General features: G+C 48.3%; 1 protein-coding gene across 1 annotated transcript in view; it reads right to left on the bottom strand.

Annotated features, from left to right (window-relative positions):
- EGFR (epidermal growth factor receptor) overlaps positions 1 to 8,548 on the bottom strand; it is a 198,278-nt gene extending 189,730 nt beyond the window's left edge. The window contains exon 1 of the mRNA XM_032304894.1: positions 8,156 to 8,548. Coding sequence (XP_032160785.1) covers positions 8,156 to 8,243 — 88 coding nt within the window. The 5' untranslated portion in view covers positions 8,244 to 8,548. The remainder of the gene's footprint in view (positions 1 to 8,155) is intronic.
- Positions 8,549 to 16,867: the final 8,319 nt, after the last annotated feature.

Below are 16,867 nucleotides of genomic sequence, written 5' to 3'. Positions count from 1 at the left end.
CTTAAAACCACTGCTAAGTACAGGGGTCTAGAACCACTTCTCTACTCCCTGTTACATAAAGGCATGGGTACCCAAGATAGCACAACCAACCATACTCATTCTTCACTACAAATCCACCTGTTTCCAAATGCTCTCTGCCAAGAAACAGGTAAGTCTGTGCAATTTTCCCTGGCGAATCAGGACACGGATGTCTTCTAACATGTGGCAGTGGCTCACTTCATGTGAGACATTTTCTGACTTCAATGTGATTCAGCGTGCATTGACTATGTCTAAAATTATGAAGACTTTTGTCTGTTTTCTGTGGTAGGAGTTAAAGTACACCAAGGAATCATTTTTCTTATTCATAACAAGCTGTAGGGCCAAATTATGCTACTGGGAAGAATGCGGAAACTATCAACTATAACCCAGATTCTTCACATCCGGCCGTAAGTTTAAAAAAGGCCATTTTCATTTTAAAAGATAAAATATGTCATGTCTCAGGCACTTAACATTTGACGTTGCAAGTTTCCTTGTGGTCATTTAGGAACATAAAGCAGGAAATTCTAAAACCTTAGCAGGTGCTCTAATAAGACAGTCACATTTATGGATGACGGGTGATGGTGGGCTTGCTGGAGGAGGGGCAGCAAGTTCACCAGCACGTCCTCATTCTTTTCTCTTTGCCTGGAGATGGGACAAAGTCTCCTTGTTGAGATCCAGCTAAAACTCTTCCGAGAAACTGCCCCCATCACAGAAATAGGATTAACCCCATTTGGGGACTGTCACTGAAATCCCAAATCGCCTCTGTTCTAAGACATTGGATTACACGGGTTCTTCCTGTCTCTCTCCCTGTTCAGCCCTTCCCAATGTGAGCGCTTTGAAGATAAGCAGTTACCTTCTTCCTCTCGTAGATCCAGAACCCAGCACGAGGTCTGCCTGAAGCGTCTGTGGTTCTAGACCTGTTGTGCATCAGAATCTCCTGGAAGGCTCCGTCCCCAGACTGTAAGCCCCACCCCATAAGGATCCTATTCAGAGGTCCAGGTACGGGATCCAGGAATGTGCATTTCTAGCAGCGTCAAAGGGCTGCTGTGGCTCTCTTAGGAAACACACCACGAAAGCCACCGTAATAGGCTTTTCCCGAATTCATGGGGAAAAAAACATTCAACTTTGAGACTGATTTACTACGGAAATATCAAATTATTCCTGGACCTTCAGGAAGCTCAGGCAATGAGTAAGCATCGGGAGTCTGAGAACAAAGACAAAATTTCTTCTCTGCCACAGCTACACACACCACTCGGTGCCCTCATCGGGATTGCCTAAGGAGTTTCTAAAGACGTGTGTGCTGACACTCTGTCCCCGAGGAAGACTTTATTCGGCTGGTCTAGAGTGCTGCAAGGCATCCTCCATTGCATTCTCCCCACGTGATTCTAAGGTTCAAAAGCTACTGCTTTAAAAAAAAAAAAAAATTCACCTTCTCGTCTTTTCAATTCAGTCACTAATGTACAAACCGAGCGATCTGATGCTGCCGTTAGAAACAGGGACTCTCGTCTGAGGACATGGGATACAAGGAGCGTTCCCAGGGCTGTCGGATGCTCTGTGTTACTCATCGCTCACTTCTAACTTCAACTCCTCAGGCTGTGGACCCAACCACAGCGGCCGGGCACAGAAAGCAGCAGACTGACCCAGAACCCAACCTGGTCAACGCGGACGGAGCCAGGGAGCAGGAGATAGGCTGGGGGCTGGGGTTATTTTATGGGCAAAGACAACCCCTGCAATGGAAACATATCAAATGACAAGTCAAGGCCACGCTGCTCTCCTGGGCTCCGGACCCGACTGCTCTACCTACCGGCCTGTCACCTTTCCCATCGGACCACCCCACATCCACCCAACCCACTCTTCCTCCTGGGGCATTCACAGCCCCTGTGAGGGGCAACGGTGTTTCATCCTGACTTCCAGGGCAGAACCCTGGTGCACCTGGGATCCTCTAGGTCTTGCACTGGTTACACATTAACGGCCTCCAGGTCCACCTGAGTCACTGGTCCAGCACGCTCCCTGCTCTCCCGTTCCGCATCTCTCCCAGCTGGCAGGACTCACCCAGCTCCCTATTTCCCTGTTCCCTCTGCAGGCCACTCCCACTCCAGCTGGAGTCCTCCGTCTCAAGCACCCAACCCATCGGCCGGTTCCCAGGTTAGACCTCCCCCGGAGAGCCTCCTCTTGGGGAGGAGGGGGCATCGAAGTTCTTGTCTGGTGTAGCCTCCCCACCTCCCCCTTCTTTTCCCATCTCACCGAATAACCAGGGCTCCTCGGGCCTCTGCTACTATGGGACCTACTCTTGGGATGCCTTGGCTTGTCTTCTCCGGGGAAACACCCACGGCTTGGGGCGATAGCCGGCCCGCTCTCCAGGTAGAATTGAAAGCAAAGAGTAATACCAGAACACTCCATCCCGTTCAGAATTCTATCATTGCTTCTGTGACAGTTTCACACTTTGTTATCTAGAGATTTCTCTTCCCCTAACCGACTAAAGGGCAAGCACCAAACCTGATTCATTCCTAAGTCTCCAAATGTGGACAGGACAGAGCAAACTGTTCACTGTGGCTCAAACACAAAGAAAATAAAAGCCTAAGTTGTAATAGGTAGCACTTCGTGTCCTTATACTCAAAGGACAAACAACAGAGGTTAACTTGTGCAATTATTTCTACTAAATCAGGGCCAGGTGTGCTGGCCCACCAGCACAGGAAAGAACTTGGAGCGGAGAAGGAAATTCTATCCCCCTGTGTTCACTTTCACATACTACTTTCTGAAGCAAGCTGCTGAAATTTGGTAGGAACAGAATTTATTTTAAGCCTATGCAATTCACAGATGCTTAGTCAACACTCTCAGGCATTTGATATTATACTTTAGGGCCTGCAGAGATTAAAATGTCAAACCCAGCACTTAGTTTCTAACAGGGCTAAGCAAACAAGCCACCACTGCTCAGTGGCCCTAAACACCCTTTCTGCTCCCAGCTGGCTCCGGGAACTTTCTAGACAACTGTACTGAGTGTGTCTATCTGAATGTGTAGGAAGGAGACTGCACCTAATGACTCTGAAGAAGTGAAAATTTCAGTCAAACCAGTTATTTGACATAAGCTTGGATCATTGCCTGCATTCAAACTAACCTGCTCATACCCATAGGCTGGATGGCGGATTACCCTGAGATGTTGTGCCAAGAGCCAACTGCTGGGATTGTCTAGAAAAGACAACCTTTCAGGAGGAAAATGAAAAAGAAGGAACAGAGAGAAGCTATGATGTCAATAGGAATGGCCCATGAGAACAAGGTTTATATTCTATTCCCTACGTGTGTTGATGCCTTAAGAACAAGCAAGTGATAACTGAGGCCAAAAACGTTTCCTGGGATAATGTCAAATGTCTAAAAGTGACAGAAGAAAACAAAACTTAAGTAGTTCAGTACAGATCTGAGGAGCGGAGTCTTGTTTTTTGAAATTGTATATGTGGGAACAATGACCAGGTGGGCCATTCTCGAACTTTGAGCTTTTCTCAAAACATACCCCTATTAATAAAACCTAACTTTAAACCAGCCCATTTCTACTGTATTAAGTCCAAATTAAAACACACACACACACAGGGGCGCCTGGGTGGCTCAGTGGGTTAAAGCCTCTGCCTTCGGTTCAGGTCATGATCTCCGGGTCCTGGGACCGAGCCCCGCATCGGGCTCTCTGCTCAGCAGGGAGTCTGCTTCCTCCTCTCTCTCTGCCTGCCTCTCTGCCTACTTGTGATCTCTGTCTGTCAAATAAATAAATAAAATCTTTAAAACAAAATAAAAAGTAATTAAAAGAAACACACACAAACACACAACTTTCACAGCAAGCCACAAGGCAAGGGCCAAATGATTCCCAGGTGGGTCCTTCAGCATTCTGATCCCACCCTAATTCTGGGGCCTCGGGCACCAGTGTTGGGGCTCTCTTCCCTCAACGTTCATAATCATCAATTTGATACTTGGACTTGGTTTGCCACTCCTGTTAGGAAAGTTTCAGACACTAGCTGCTGGTCCTGAAGCTTAGATCAAAGGGAAAAAAAAAAAAAAAGTATTTTCTTTTTAAACAGGGTGGACTGCTTCATCTTCACTGACACTACCTCTAAAACATTTCAAAACATGTTAGCGCTGTCACGTGGACCAAGTCCAATCATGTAGCACAATGGATTTTGGCAATCAGCTTCTTCAAACTTCAGAATGAGTTTCTGAAAAATTACAGACTATGAAACTAAATGCATAAAGCCAGAAATAATGGTCAAAAACGTACCGGGGCCATCAACCAGCTACTGCTAGACAGAGCCATATGGGTTTGAGTACATGACAGATACAAGGACCGCGGGTCTCCTTTTCAGATCTGGAAAGCAATTTACTAACGCGCACCTTCCCTGATTTATGATGGGGCTGTGTCTCCATAAGCCCATTATAAATTAAAATTATTTTAAGTTGAAAAGACATTGGATACGCCCAACCTAGCAAATACCATAGCTTACCCTAAACTACCTTAAATGTATACATATCACTCACATTAGCCTACAGGCGGATAAAACCCAACACAAAGTCTGCTTTATACAAAGTGTTGAACAGCTCATATAGTTGGCCGAATTCTGTCCTTAAAGTGACAAACAGGATGGTTGTCGGCATGTGGGCTGTCGACCCTGGTCACTGCGGAGCTGACTGGAGCTGCCGCTCGCTGCCCCCACCCAGTATCACGGGAGAGGACTGTACCATGTTATCACTAGCCCGGGGAAAAGATCAATTAAAATTCCAAGTAGAGTTTCTAGTGAACGTGCATTGCTTTCACACCATCTTAAAAAAAAAAAAAAAAAAAAGGACAACAAACCGTTGTAAATTGAGGATCATCTGTACTTCATTAATGACTTAAGGAATCCCACTGTGGAAGCAATGGTAGAAACTACTAAGATTACCCCTGCCCCCTTTTAACTCATGTCTGGCACATTCTATGCACTCAATAAATACTCCTTGGATTTAGAAATGAGGACTCGGGAGCCTGGAACTGGTAAGTGACACGATCGCCTCAACACAGAGCTGGAACAAGAAGACAGACCTTCTGGCTTCTGGCCAGGACTGAACAGGGCATCCTCACATCTGAACTCCCTAGAGAAAAGGGTAGGGGTTCTTCACCTGGGATAGGATTCAAAATCCTCTTTTATTCCTCATCTACAGAGCCCAGACCTACTGAATCGAGACTGTCTTCCAAGGAGGAGCTAGGACAGCTTCCCCACTGGAGAATGCCTGCATTCTCCAGAATACCATCCAGGCTCTCTTCTAGAATAACACCTTGACCTCTCCATTATACAAGAGGGAGGGGCTTGCTTAACCATCCCCTGAGCAAGCTCCAGGCTCCCTCATGCTCTGGTGACAGAGCTGCCCCCATAGAAGGCAAGCAGAGCGACCAATGAGGAAATGACCAATGATCTAGACCACCAAACTGACGTTTGCTCCAAGTTTCACACTGAGACCAAGTCTAAGGGGCCAGTTCCCAGGTCCTTCTCCTCCCCGACTCGCAGCATCGGACATGAGGTGATCGCACACAACGGAGCTGGCTCTTCCGAAAACAGAACTCACACAAGGGGGTGGAGTCAGGTGGTTGAGGCAGGACCCAGGCGGAGAAGGTCTGAGTTTGAATCCTGCCTCTGCTTCTTACTAAAGGTGGAAGTTACTTTACTTCTCTGTACCTCAGTTTCCCATTTTATAAATAGAGTACCCACTACATATGCTTAACCTAAGTATTAAAAGGACACTTAAAACAGTGTTTGACAGTACTAAGTGCAATCAGAACAGAAGATACCATATCTTAGAACCAAAAAAGTCTCTCTAAAATGAGCAAATTTCCTTGAACACACTGAATCTTACATGGGTCTTCAACGCCTTTTATAAAAATATCTCATTCTAACATTTTTAATAATTTACCCCTTTAAAACTGGGTTGTTGTTTTTTTTTTAACGTTACTCTAACAGAATGACATTTGTTCGCCTACTCTCACAATTTTATTCAGGAGCATTCTGCTTGAAGCAAATACAGGACAGTCAAATTAAGTGGTATTTATATTTTTCTCAGAAACAAATCTCCAAGGCACTAATAGCAGTGTTCAAAGGGGTAATAGAAAAGAGCTGTGAACACTTCTGGAGTTTAAAAAAAAAAAAAAAAAAAAAGGTGGTGCTTTGGAGGTGCTCCAAGAGTAAATTTAAAATACAGAAGGGGTCCCCTGTATCAGAGAGGGAGAGATGCCGCCTGCCTAAGAGGACTCTATCGTCGGCTGATTCAGGAGCAGGTCCATGGTCTCTAGGACTCCCTGCAGAGATGAAGAGGAGCCCTTCAGACCCCTTAAAGGACGCAGAGCTTTCCACTAGCTCTGTTAGTGAAAAAACTAACCTCTTATTACTGAAATCACCTCCCACCTCTTCTTTCCTATATTTTGCAAGATTGTTAACATTCCAGATGTTCCAAAAGATTATATGTCCCTTACACTGGCAGGTCATCTTTCCCAAACTCCCAAATCTGGCTGCCCTGCAGAATCACCAGAGGAGCTTTTCAAAAACCCCGATGCCCAGGGCTCATCCCCAGCCAATGAAATCAGAATATCTGGGGTGGGGAGCCAGATATCGTTTTGTTTTGTTAAAATCCCAAGCGATTCTTATGTCCAACAAAGTTTGGGAACCACTGGTTTATGCATTAATGTTCCCCTAACAAACTCGCTCAGCACCAAACCCCTATGCCAATGACATCAACAGCAAGTACAGACCTGACTCTTGGAACCCAGGTTGCTTGATTTTGAAATTGTGTAATTAAACCTTCTGAGGCATGTTTCTCATGTGAAGTGGGTTTATGGCCGGTAGTCACGAAGCCAGACTCGCTCATGTTCAGTCTGGACATTTGGCACCCATGAACCATGGACAGCAATCCTTTTTTTAAAAAACAAAAATTAAAATGCTGGTTGGCCCAAAGTCAAACTCTTCAAAGAGCTAAAAGGAACATCTCAAAGAGAAAATCTCGGGATGCTGAGTAGGAAAGTTTGGTGTGAACCTTATTTTTGACAAACCGTGGGGACCTGACCAGGATGGGTACGGCCCTATGAAGTTGGGCTGCAGGGCCCAGCTGTCCCGCCGCTGCTGGTCCTACCGCTGGATCCAGCTGCACCTTAAAGCCCAGATCCGCAACCAAAGGGCTGCAGGTGGGGGCAAATCTCACAAGTTCCCGGGAAGCGACGATTTAGCGAAACCCCACAAGCCCGAGGGGCGTGGACGCCTAGGAGGGAGCTCTGGGCTGGCCAGGAGCCTGGGTTTCCCCCTCCGCTACCTGCACGAGGACCGAGAGCAGGGCAAGCGTCGGGGGTCTGCGCCCAAGGGGCGGGCCCGACCCCACCCCCTTTTTTGCTTAGGAGGAAACTACGCCTTTCCTTCCCCGCGGCCCCAGGTAGAGGCAGACAGGGGACCTTCGGGCCCCTCAGCTCAGGGCTGCAGCACCGCACCTGGGAAAAGGGCTTGCAGGGTCCTGCGACGCACCCAGGCCTGGCCCCGGGCTGGCAAGGCCGGGTCCCCCGGGAGCGCCTCAAGTCCGAGACCCGGGTCCAGGGAGGACGCGCGGCGGGGTCGGCTCGAGAAGCCGCCCGTCCCAGGAGGCCCGAGGAGTGAGCGAGACGATTCCGAGGGGTCGTTCCCCAGCTTCCCCAAGCGCCTGGGGCGCGCGCCCCGGGCCGAGCCTGGCCCCGCCGGAGGACAGGCGCGGGCGCACGTGCGGGAACCAGAGCCGCCGCCGCCGCGGGAACCAGAGCCGCCCGCGCCTCCGTAGGCGGACCCGGCGCAGGAGGCCAGGAAAGTGAGGACGGAAAGTTGCGAGCGCTCCGGAGCGCCGAACTCCGACCGGTGGTTCCCACACCCCGCCCGCAGCCCCGCTGCCCCGCGCACGGAGCCTCCGGTCCTGCGCCGCCTCACGCTCGCCCAGCCCAGAAACGAAACGTCCAGTTCCTCCCACGGTCCCGGCCAGAGGCGCAGCTGATCCTCAAGGAAACAGGAAAGGAGGGGCGGGCGGCGCGGGACGCCGAGCCGGTGCCGCGAGCGCGAGCTGGGCGGGCTGCGGGTTGGGGCGCGTCGGGAGGCGGCGCGGGGCCGGTGGGACTCGCCCTTACCTTTCTTCTCCTCCAGCGCCGGACTCGCCGGGAAGTGCGCGGCCAGCAGGACCAGGAGCGCGGCTCCCGCGGTCCCGGAGGGTCGCATCGTTGCCCCCAAGCGCCGGCTCGGGGTCTTCGCAATCAGGCGGGACCGAGTCGGGCGGCCGTGCGCGGGGACGGCAGCGGCGGCGGCGAGGCGGGACTCGGGTGGACGCGGAGGTCGCCTGTCGTCCGGTCTGGGAGGCGGCGGCCGCCGGGGCTCGCTCGGGACCAGCTCGGGACTCGCTCCGGGCTCGGGCCGCCCTGACCGCGGGCGTGCACACCGTGCCGGGGGCGGAGGCTGCTGCGGCCGCGCCGCGCCGGGGGCTGCCCAGACGTCTAGCTCGCGGGGGCGGGGGCCGGGAAGGCTGGGCTGGAAGGAGGAGGGACCAGGCGGCGGAGGAGGGATCGGGAGGAGCCGAGGAGGAGCGGCGCGCGAGGAGAAGGGAGGAAGAGTCCGCGGCGAGGATCGCAGGCGGCCACCGGCTGGAGAGGCGGCGCACGGCGGTGGCCTCTGTCGGTCCAAGCGCACCGGGGAGGCCCGGGGTGGAGAGAGGAGGCGACGTCCGGGAACGGAGCCGGCGCCCTTAGGAGCTCATTTCCGAGGGGGACGTTCCCTGCGCTGTCCCTCCGGACCCAGTCCTCGCGGACAGGCACAGTTACTCAGTGACCCAGCCTCCGTCGAGCCAGATTTGCACCAGGGCCCCCCATTTTCGCCTTCTGCCCCTCCAACTTTAGGAGCAGACTTTCATCATCTCCGGGCAAACTGGCCGCGCCTTACGCCCAAGGCCAGATAAGGGCAGGGCTGGGAAACCATTGCTTTACTCTGGCCCCCAACTCCTCCACTGCACCCCAGGATCCTAATGGGGGTTGGAAGCTGGTCTGGCAGCCCAGGGTTCCTCCCCGCGCCCGCCTGGCAGGAGTGCCAAGCGTCCGAGTTGGAGCTCTTAAGTCTCAAACACACTAGAAATTGACCGAAATAAGGGAACCCACCTTTGGCTCAGGAACGGGCTTTGGAAAATATCCCTTGAATGAATGCGTGAGTACCCAGAGTGCACAGCGTTTCGTATGCCAGGAACCAGCCAAGAGTACCTAAAACGCAAGCACGTGTGGTCAATTACTTCACCAAAGACAGACTCTAAGAATAAAGGCTTAACACGAACATCTGGGGAGATACTTTTAAGAAGCTAGGTGCCCAGCTGCCCTGAGAAGACCGGGTAACTCAAGCAGGAGAAAGGCTATTCAAAAAAAGGGGGACCTATTCTCACCGTTCCTTTCCAGACAGGACGGATAGCCACTGGCCCCATCCTACAACCAGGTTCCCTCCTCTCCTCCCAGGATTCACTAGAGACATTCAGGCCTGGTTCAGCTCTGATCTCCCCACTGTTTGAGGTAGAAATCACCCACCTAGAGTAAGTGGAGTTACAGCCCAGAACTTTCCTGCTGCTGGAGGAAGCGTGCAGAACACAGGGCTCTTCAATATCCACAGAACCTGCATTTTTTCTTCTGAATGTAGAGTCCTGCTTGTTTGTTCCTTTGTCTTAAGAACAACCCGCTGAGCCTTCTGGACTCATTTAGGCCCTGGGTGAAGAAGGCCATGAAGATTCCGCAGGCCACGTGTTGGTTTCCTCCCAATGTTCCAAACAGGACTTAGAGCCATTTGCAAAAAAAACATGACCATGGAAGTAACCCAAGTTGGAGAAGAGCAAACCAGAACCAGAAACATCACAGTTGAACAGAGGATCAATCTGAAAGTGAGTCTTAGAGAAGATCTACACACAGCAACGTCCTGGGCATTAATTAACAAGGTCACAGATTTGGCTCTGACACGTCTGTCAAGGAAATCCGAGGGATGGCACAAATCATAGGGTCCATGTGTTAAAACACCAGTCGATTAAGGATACAACTAATTTATTATTTTTTTATTTTTTTGAAGATTTTTGTTGTTGTTGTTACTTGACAGAGAGAGACACAGCGAGAGAGGGAACACAAGCAGGGTGAGTGACAGAGGGAAAAAAGGCTTTCCAATGCGGGGCTGGATCCCAGGACCCTGGAGATCATGACCTGAGCTGAAGGCAGATGCTTAAGGACTGGAGCCACCAGGCGCCCCAGAGCTACAGCTAACTGTTAAGGCTGCATAGCAATCTCTTCCACAGGCCCCTCCAAAGAAGTGTGTAGACTTCAGAGTTCTCACTGGCCACTGCTTTGTCATAGTATTAACCTTTATAGTGATATTTTGTCCCAGCAACCTTTGATCTGCTCTGATGGCATCTCAGGAAGCCAAGCTTTAGGAAAACAATTACTCAAGGAGGCCAGGGGACACTATCCGGCCCTGGGTTGATCCTAAGGAATGGACACGAATGGATGGCCTTAACATCCTCCTGGGATACTATGTCAAGTCTGAGTTTCTCCTATGAGTTTGTGACGGAAGGGATGACATTCCAGATGATTCGGTACTCTTCGGCAGGTATGTGGAGTGGAGTGATAATGTGTTACTTGTCAGGTGAAAAACCATATGGCCAATCTGGCAGGGTTGGCATCCTCTTAAGAGAACAGAGGTGTAACCAGACTGGGCCCTGCATAAAGGGTTCTCAGGCACCCAATGTCTGCAGAGACAGCTGCCATGGCATGTGCCACGCCACATCCCACACAAAGGCGACCACCATAGGAATAAGCAAGGTCAGCGCCGACTCCATGCTAAGGACTGATCGGAAATTAGCTCATCCGATTCCCATGAGCTGGGTTACACTTCGCTTGCCTTTTATATCAAGATGACGCTGCAATATGACACTGGCTTGGAAAGGTCAAATAAATAACTTCGCTAATTTCCCAAAGTAGTATTTGCGAGTCCTGAAGCCAGCCTCGAGCCCAAATCCAGACCATGTTCTCTCTCACTCTGATGCTACAACTTTTCAAATAGAGACATCAGGATTCCAAATTCTATTTCAGAATGTGTCTTGGAAAGTTTTCAGAGAAGAGACAGCCCACATTTCTGCTTGGCTGGAAACATTGCTGGATAAGGCACCCATGCACATCGTATTAGCAGGGACGTACTGAGTTGGTAGTGTTTCCCATACTAAATTTCATATGATCTATCAATTTTCGTAACAAACTGTTCTTTCGCTTTGCAAGCTACAAATCGGAAACCGTTTTGCTCTTCTGATGAGCAGTTTTCCTCTTTTTGAACTTTCTATTTTAAATAAGAATTTAATCTTTTCTAGAAGAACATGGTGGCGAGTCCCCTGCAACCACACATTCTGTAGGAAGGGCGGAGAAGCGGTTTATTTGACAGGGTAAAGAAAGGAGGGCGTCAAATATTTTAAGTTCCTTCTTAGGCGAGAGGCATTTGACCACCTGTTTTCCTTGGCCTTTGAGGGCAAAGCAAAGAGCGATGAGGGAAAAAACACCAGATTGGCAGATCTGCCAATTTCAGATTTCAACATTTTAAAAAAAATAATCATTAGGAAACTACCAGAGCTATCTAAAAGTGGAATGAGCTGCCTCTGAGTGGCAATGTTTCTCATCCTTAGAAAGGTTGGTATGCAGGAGAGATAGATACTAAGGGAGGTTGTGAATGAAGGGCTGAGGTAGTCCCTCCCAAGCCAAAATTCCCACCGAACACGCATTTCTAAAACAGGCTCCCTTTTCGATGGCTGAGCATTCAACAGTTCTTCTGAAGATATATTTTAAGAAGACACAAGAATGCAGTAACAAAGAGGGTTGCCTCTGGGGACCAGAATTAGCTGGGGTAGGAGTTAGAAGGAGGCTTATTTTTCAATGGTCCTTTTATACCTTGCAGTTTTGTACTGTGAAGAGGCATCACCTAATCACCTATTTCTCTGAGGGAAGGGTCAGGGGCATCAGTAGGCCCCCTGCTGAGATGGGGGGGTGGGCAGGGCTGGTCATGACCTTTCTTCAACTATTTATTCTCTCCCTTTGAGTCGAGTTATTAGCATTTGACTCTGAATCCAGGCCTATCTCTGGCGAGTAGGGAAGAAGCTGCCTCTTCAGACATAATTCGCTGACACAAAACTGACGAGGCATTCTTTTGTCATTAGTATTCTTATTAGCATTATCTGTCATTAGTATTCTTCGTTATCTCTAGGGGTTGAGGGTTACGTAATGCTTAAAAAGCAGGATCGCATTTCAGCATGCTGGTTTCTGGCATCGTTGAGATGTTTGTTAGTTACTTTGCCAGGAATTTTGTAGGAAGTTTCTGGCCCCTATACAAAGCTTTGCCCAGGTTAAAGGTTGAAAACTGAGATTAAATAATTTTGTCCAAGGTATGACTACTTGTGTCAGGGATGGTTATAACCAGAAACATTAGCCTCCGGATTGCAACTGGTGGCCTGATGACTTGTGTGGCCCATTCAGTATTTCTTTTAATTGCATTAATGGCAACATTTAAAAATCAGGACATTTCACATTTAAAATGGGATTTGGGGCATCTGGGCGTCTCAGTCGTTAAGCATCTGCCTTCAGCCCAGGTCACGATCCCACAATCCTGGGATCGAGACCTGCCTTGGGCTCCCTGCTTCTTCCTCTCCCACTCCCCCTGCTTGTGTTCCCTCTCTCACTGTCTCTCTCTCTCTGTCAAATAAATAAATAGAATATTTAAAAAAATAAAATACGGACTTTGTGTTTCTTTAAAAAACTGGGCCGTGCTGGTCCACTGCATCCGCCTTAAAGCCATGTGGCAGTATGCGGGGTGACGACTGCCCCTTCAGGAAGGATATCGTGTCTCGGACTCACACCGACACCACCGAGCGTGACTCAGCAGTTCGTGGACCCTGCGTTGCTAGTGCAGGCTTTCAGGTTTGCCGCCGCGCCACCTCCTTCCCGCTCAAGCAACACTAACGTCAGCCGTGCAGTGGGTCTGATTCTCATCTCTGGTTTTCCTTCCCTGCTCCTTCCAGCTCGCTCTCACTCACCTTACGTGCGGGCATATGCATTTGCTGGTAGATTTTGGTCCAGAGGTCAGCATACACTGTATGTCACAAGAGACCTCACCTTACATTAGCATATTTCAAATTCTAGCACATTTCGATTTTTTTCAAAAACGTACGTGTTTATCAATGCTAACGCTTCTACCATTATCATGGTTGACATTCTATGGGCATATGTTTTCATTGATATGTATATATACACACATATATACATATATATCCATTTTAATTTATATATTGTTATATATAATTGATATATATATTACCTATATAACAATTATAAACTATTGTTTATACAGAGTCCTGTTGTAGGATAGAGAAAGAAGACCTGCTTCTCAACGGTTGGTATGTACAATACCATGTACCATGATCTGACCATGAACTGGCAGTGGTCGAAATTCGGGGGTAGGAGGTAGGGGTTTAGGAGAGTGCCTTGACTAAATATTATTGCTTATCTTGCAAATCAGCAAGTTTTGGCCAGCTTATCTGTTTCTAATAAATTATAATAAACGATAGAATAGGTGCATTATTAGGAAGCAACTAGCGACATTTTGAGGTATTTTAGCTATTCATAATTTAATTATTTTAATTAATATAATTATGTCTCTTCTTGCATGATAAAGGTCACGTGGCAAAGTCCTATGGTCAAGCTTCTATTCTTCTAAATGGGAATTCAGGAAACTTCACAAATTAAGAGAATTGGGTCACTTAATTCTTCTTCACGAAGACTATAGATGCAGCCAATAAAAGATTTATCTGTACTAAACACGGGAAAATCACTTTTGAGGATGTCTCCAAAAGTTAGAATCAAAGTGGCATTTTGATTTTTTTAAGATTTTCTGTTTTTAAGCAATCTCGACATCCCGCATGGGGTTTGAACTTAATCCTGAGATCAACAGTCACAGGTTCTGTGGACCAAGTTAGCTAGGTGCCCCTCAAAGTGGCATTTTTAGATGGTGGTGGGGTTTGTAGGGTCTGTAAGGAGGAGGAGATCTCAGGTTAAAAATGATCAACAGGGCTCGAGAAATTGAAGTTAATTGTTTTTCTGTTTCTGTAATTGAATGGAAAATGAAGCATTATTACAGTTGTTAATTTTGTAGATCTGAGCCAGAAGAAAGCCTGAGCTTCTGCTTAGACTGGGGAGGGACATCAGAGATAGGCCCCTGCCGTTTTTCAGACGACAGGGTGAGCACCTGGTCCCGATGAATTGCTTCAGGGAAGGGAAGGATTAATACATAACATTTCCGTAATAAAATAAAACACAAAGGAGTTCTCCGGGCTGTTAGCGTTTGTACTAAAATTCACAGCTGGAGTAACTGGCATTTACTCCACATTCACTGAGTGTGGAGTGGCTGGGAGACAGAGGTCAGTCACCAGTTCCTTCTCTCCTAGAAATTACGGTCAGTCTGCAAAAGGTCACCTAGACTAACCAAATGTGTGTGTGTAAGAGTAAGAACCTTTCTACCTTAATCATCAATTTCACTGATTTCTAAACATCACCCAAAATAGGATGTTTTACTATTCTTTAAAAAAAAAATAAATTCTTAGTGTCTGCATTTGGGGAGAATACTGTGACATTGGAGATTCGTGGGTTGTTCTGACAGTGACATTTAGTTTTGTTATCTGGTAAGATGATTTGCAAGTGCCTACTGCCTTTCCTTCTGAGTAATCTCACTGGAGAACGATTCCTTGTAGCCCAGCGGGGGAATGTAGAGTGTGTCCCTCGGGATCTGGCTACCCCAAGCCCCAAGGGAAGGTGGTACTTTCTGGTCCCTGGCAGTCAGCTGTATGCCACGTTAATGGAGGGAAATGTGTCACTTCCAGGTAGAAGCTCTCAGAAGCTGGGTAGGCTTCCCCGAGACACCTTTTCCCTCCTTCATGTTGGCTGGTCATGATCCAGAGAGCGACTTCCTCCTCAGCCTGGGCCCAGAAGGGAACCGGCGACAGGTAGCAGACCCTCTGCCAGACACGTAAGTGACAGCTACATGACGGCCATGAAGAAAAATGGAGAACGTCATCCCTTTGTCAGGCTATCAGGATTTTCAGATTTTAAAGATTTTATTTCTGGGACGCCTGGGTGGCTCAGTTGGTTGAGCGGCTGCCTTCGGCTCGGGTCATGATAGCAGCGTTCTGGGATCGAGTCCCGCATCGGGCTCCTTGCTCGGCAGGGAGCCTGCTTCTCCCTCTGCCTCTGCCTGCCATTCTGTCTGCCTGTGCTCTCTCTCTCCCCCTCTCTCTCTGACAAATAAATAAATAAAATCTTTAAAAAAAAAAAAGATTTTATTTCTTTCTGGGAGAGAAAGAGTGAGTGCAGGAGTGGAGGGGGAGGGCAGAGGGAGAAGCAGACTCCCTGCTGAGCAGAGAGCCCGATGTGGGGCTCAATCCTAAGACCCTGAGACCATGACCTCCGTGGAAGGCAGACGCTTAATTGTCATTCACTAGGGGCCCCTGGGTGGCTGACGGAGCCAAACAGGTGCCCCTCAGTTGATTTCTTACTCCCTTGTACCCTAACACACTTTAACTAATACAAGAAGTGTTTACCCCCAATTAAATATGTACATATTTTATGCATACTTTATATTAAATTGTTTTCTGTTTGATATATAAGCATTCATATATATGTTTGTACCATATATAGGTGGTACCTAAATGGGGTGACTCTCATTCAGATGTGGGGGTCCCAGATGTGGGGCGATGATCAGAGGGAAGCCCGTGGCTCAGGAAGTGGAAGAATTCACCCGGGGCAGAACAAGGAGGATGGAAGCGTCTTGGATATGCAGCAAGGGAGCTGCACACAGGACGGCAAAGGAGAGACTGTCTGCCACGCGTTCGTGGATGGGGCTGTTTCTAAAGGGGGAGGATGAGGAGGTATGGTGACAGACAGAATTCTCCTTTCTTGGGTAACTGTGCCCAGTTGTTAAGCAGCCCATTGCTCAGCTAAGGCTTATGGATATTTTGAGGTGGGTCCCATTGCTCAAGCCTGTTTGCTTAAAAACAATATACATATTAATATGTACACATGTTAATATTCTGTATATTTATATATGTACATTACACACACACACACACACACACGTATATATATATTTACTGTGGAGGGGGACAAGAAGTAACCATATGATCTAAAAATTGCCATTCACTAGGGGCCCCTGGGTGGCTCAGTCGTTGGACGTCCGCCTTGGCCTCAGGTCATGATCCCAGGATCCTGGGATGGAGCCCCACATTCGGGCTCCCTGCTCAGTGGGGAGTCTGCTTCTCCCTCTCCCACTCCGTGTCCCCCCCCCCGACCCCGTCAAATAAATAAATAAATAAATAAATAACTCTTAAAAAATAAAAATTGCCGTTAAGTAAATACGACCTCAAGCATGCTTTATTTCTTCAGTCTTGCCAACCAAAAAGTCTTGTCAACCAAAAGCCTTGGTTTTTTCCTCTTGTAAATTGTCATAAATGTTGGCCCCAGAGGTCTGTTATGGCTTGAAATCATGTAAGCACCTAGCACAGAGCTCTTGACATAAACTGCCACGTCCTTGTGTGTTTGGAGCCACAGGGGGCATATGTAACATTCTTTCATTTCCCCGAGTTTTCCATACATGCAGACAGAGCAGTAGACAAAGACCATTCACTGGCTCTGCTCTGAGCCCCCGGCACACAGTGCACCCCCTTACGCTTATCCCTTAGTTGGTCTTCATGGTCCTGCAAACAATCGAGACATAGAATTCGTCATTTTTTTAAAATTTAAGAAAAG

This window comes from Mustela erminea, chromosome 11, assembly GCF_009829155.1.
Source record: "Mustela erminea isolate mMusErm1 chromosome 11, mMusErm1.Pri, whole genome shotgun sequence".
Taxonomy (NCBI): Eukaryota; Metazoa; Chordata; class Mammalia; order Carnivora; family Mustelidae; genus Mustela; species Mustela erminea.
The sequence above is the reverse complement of the archived record's forward strand: the minus strand, read 5'-3'. Positions and strand labels throughout refer to the sequence as shown.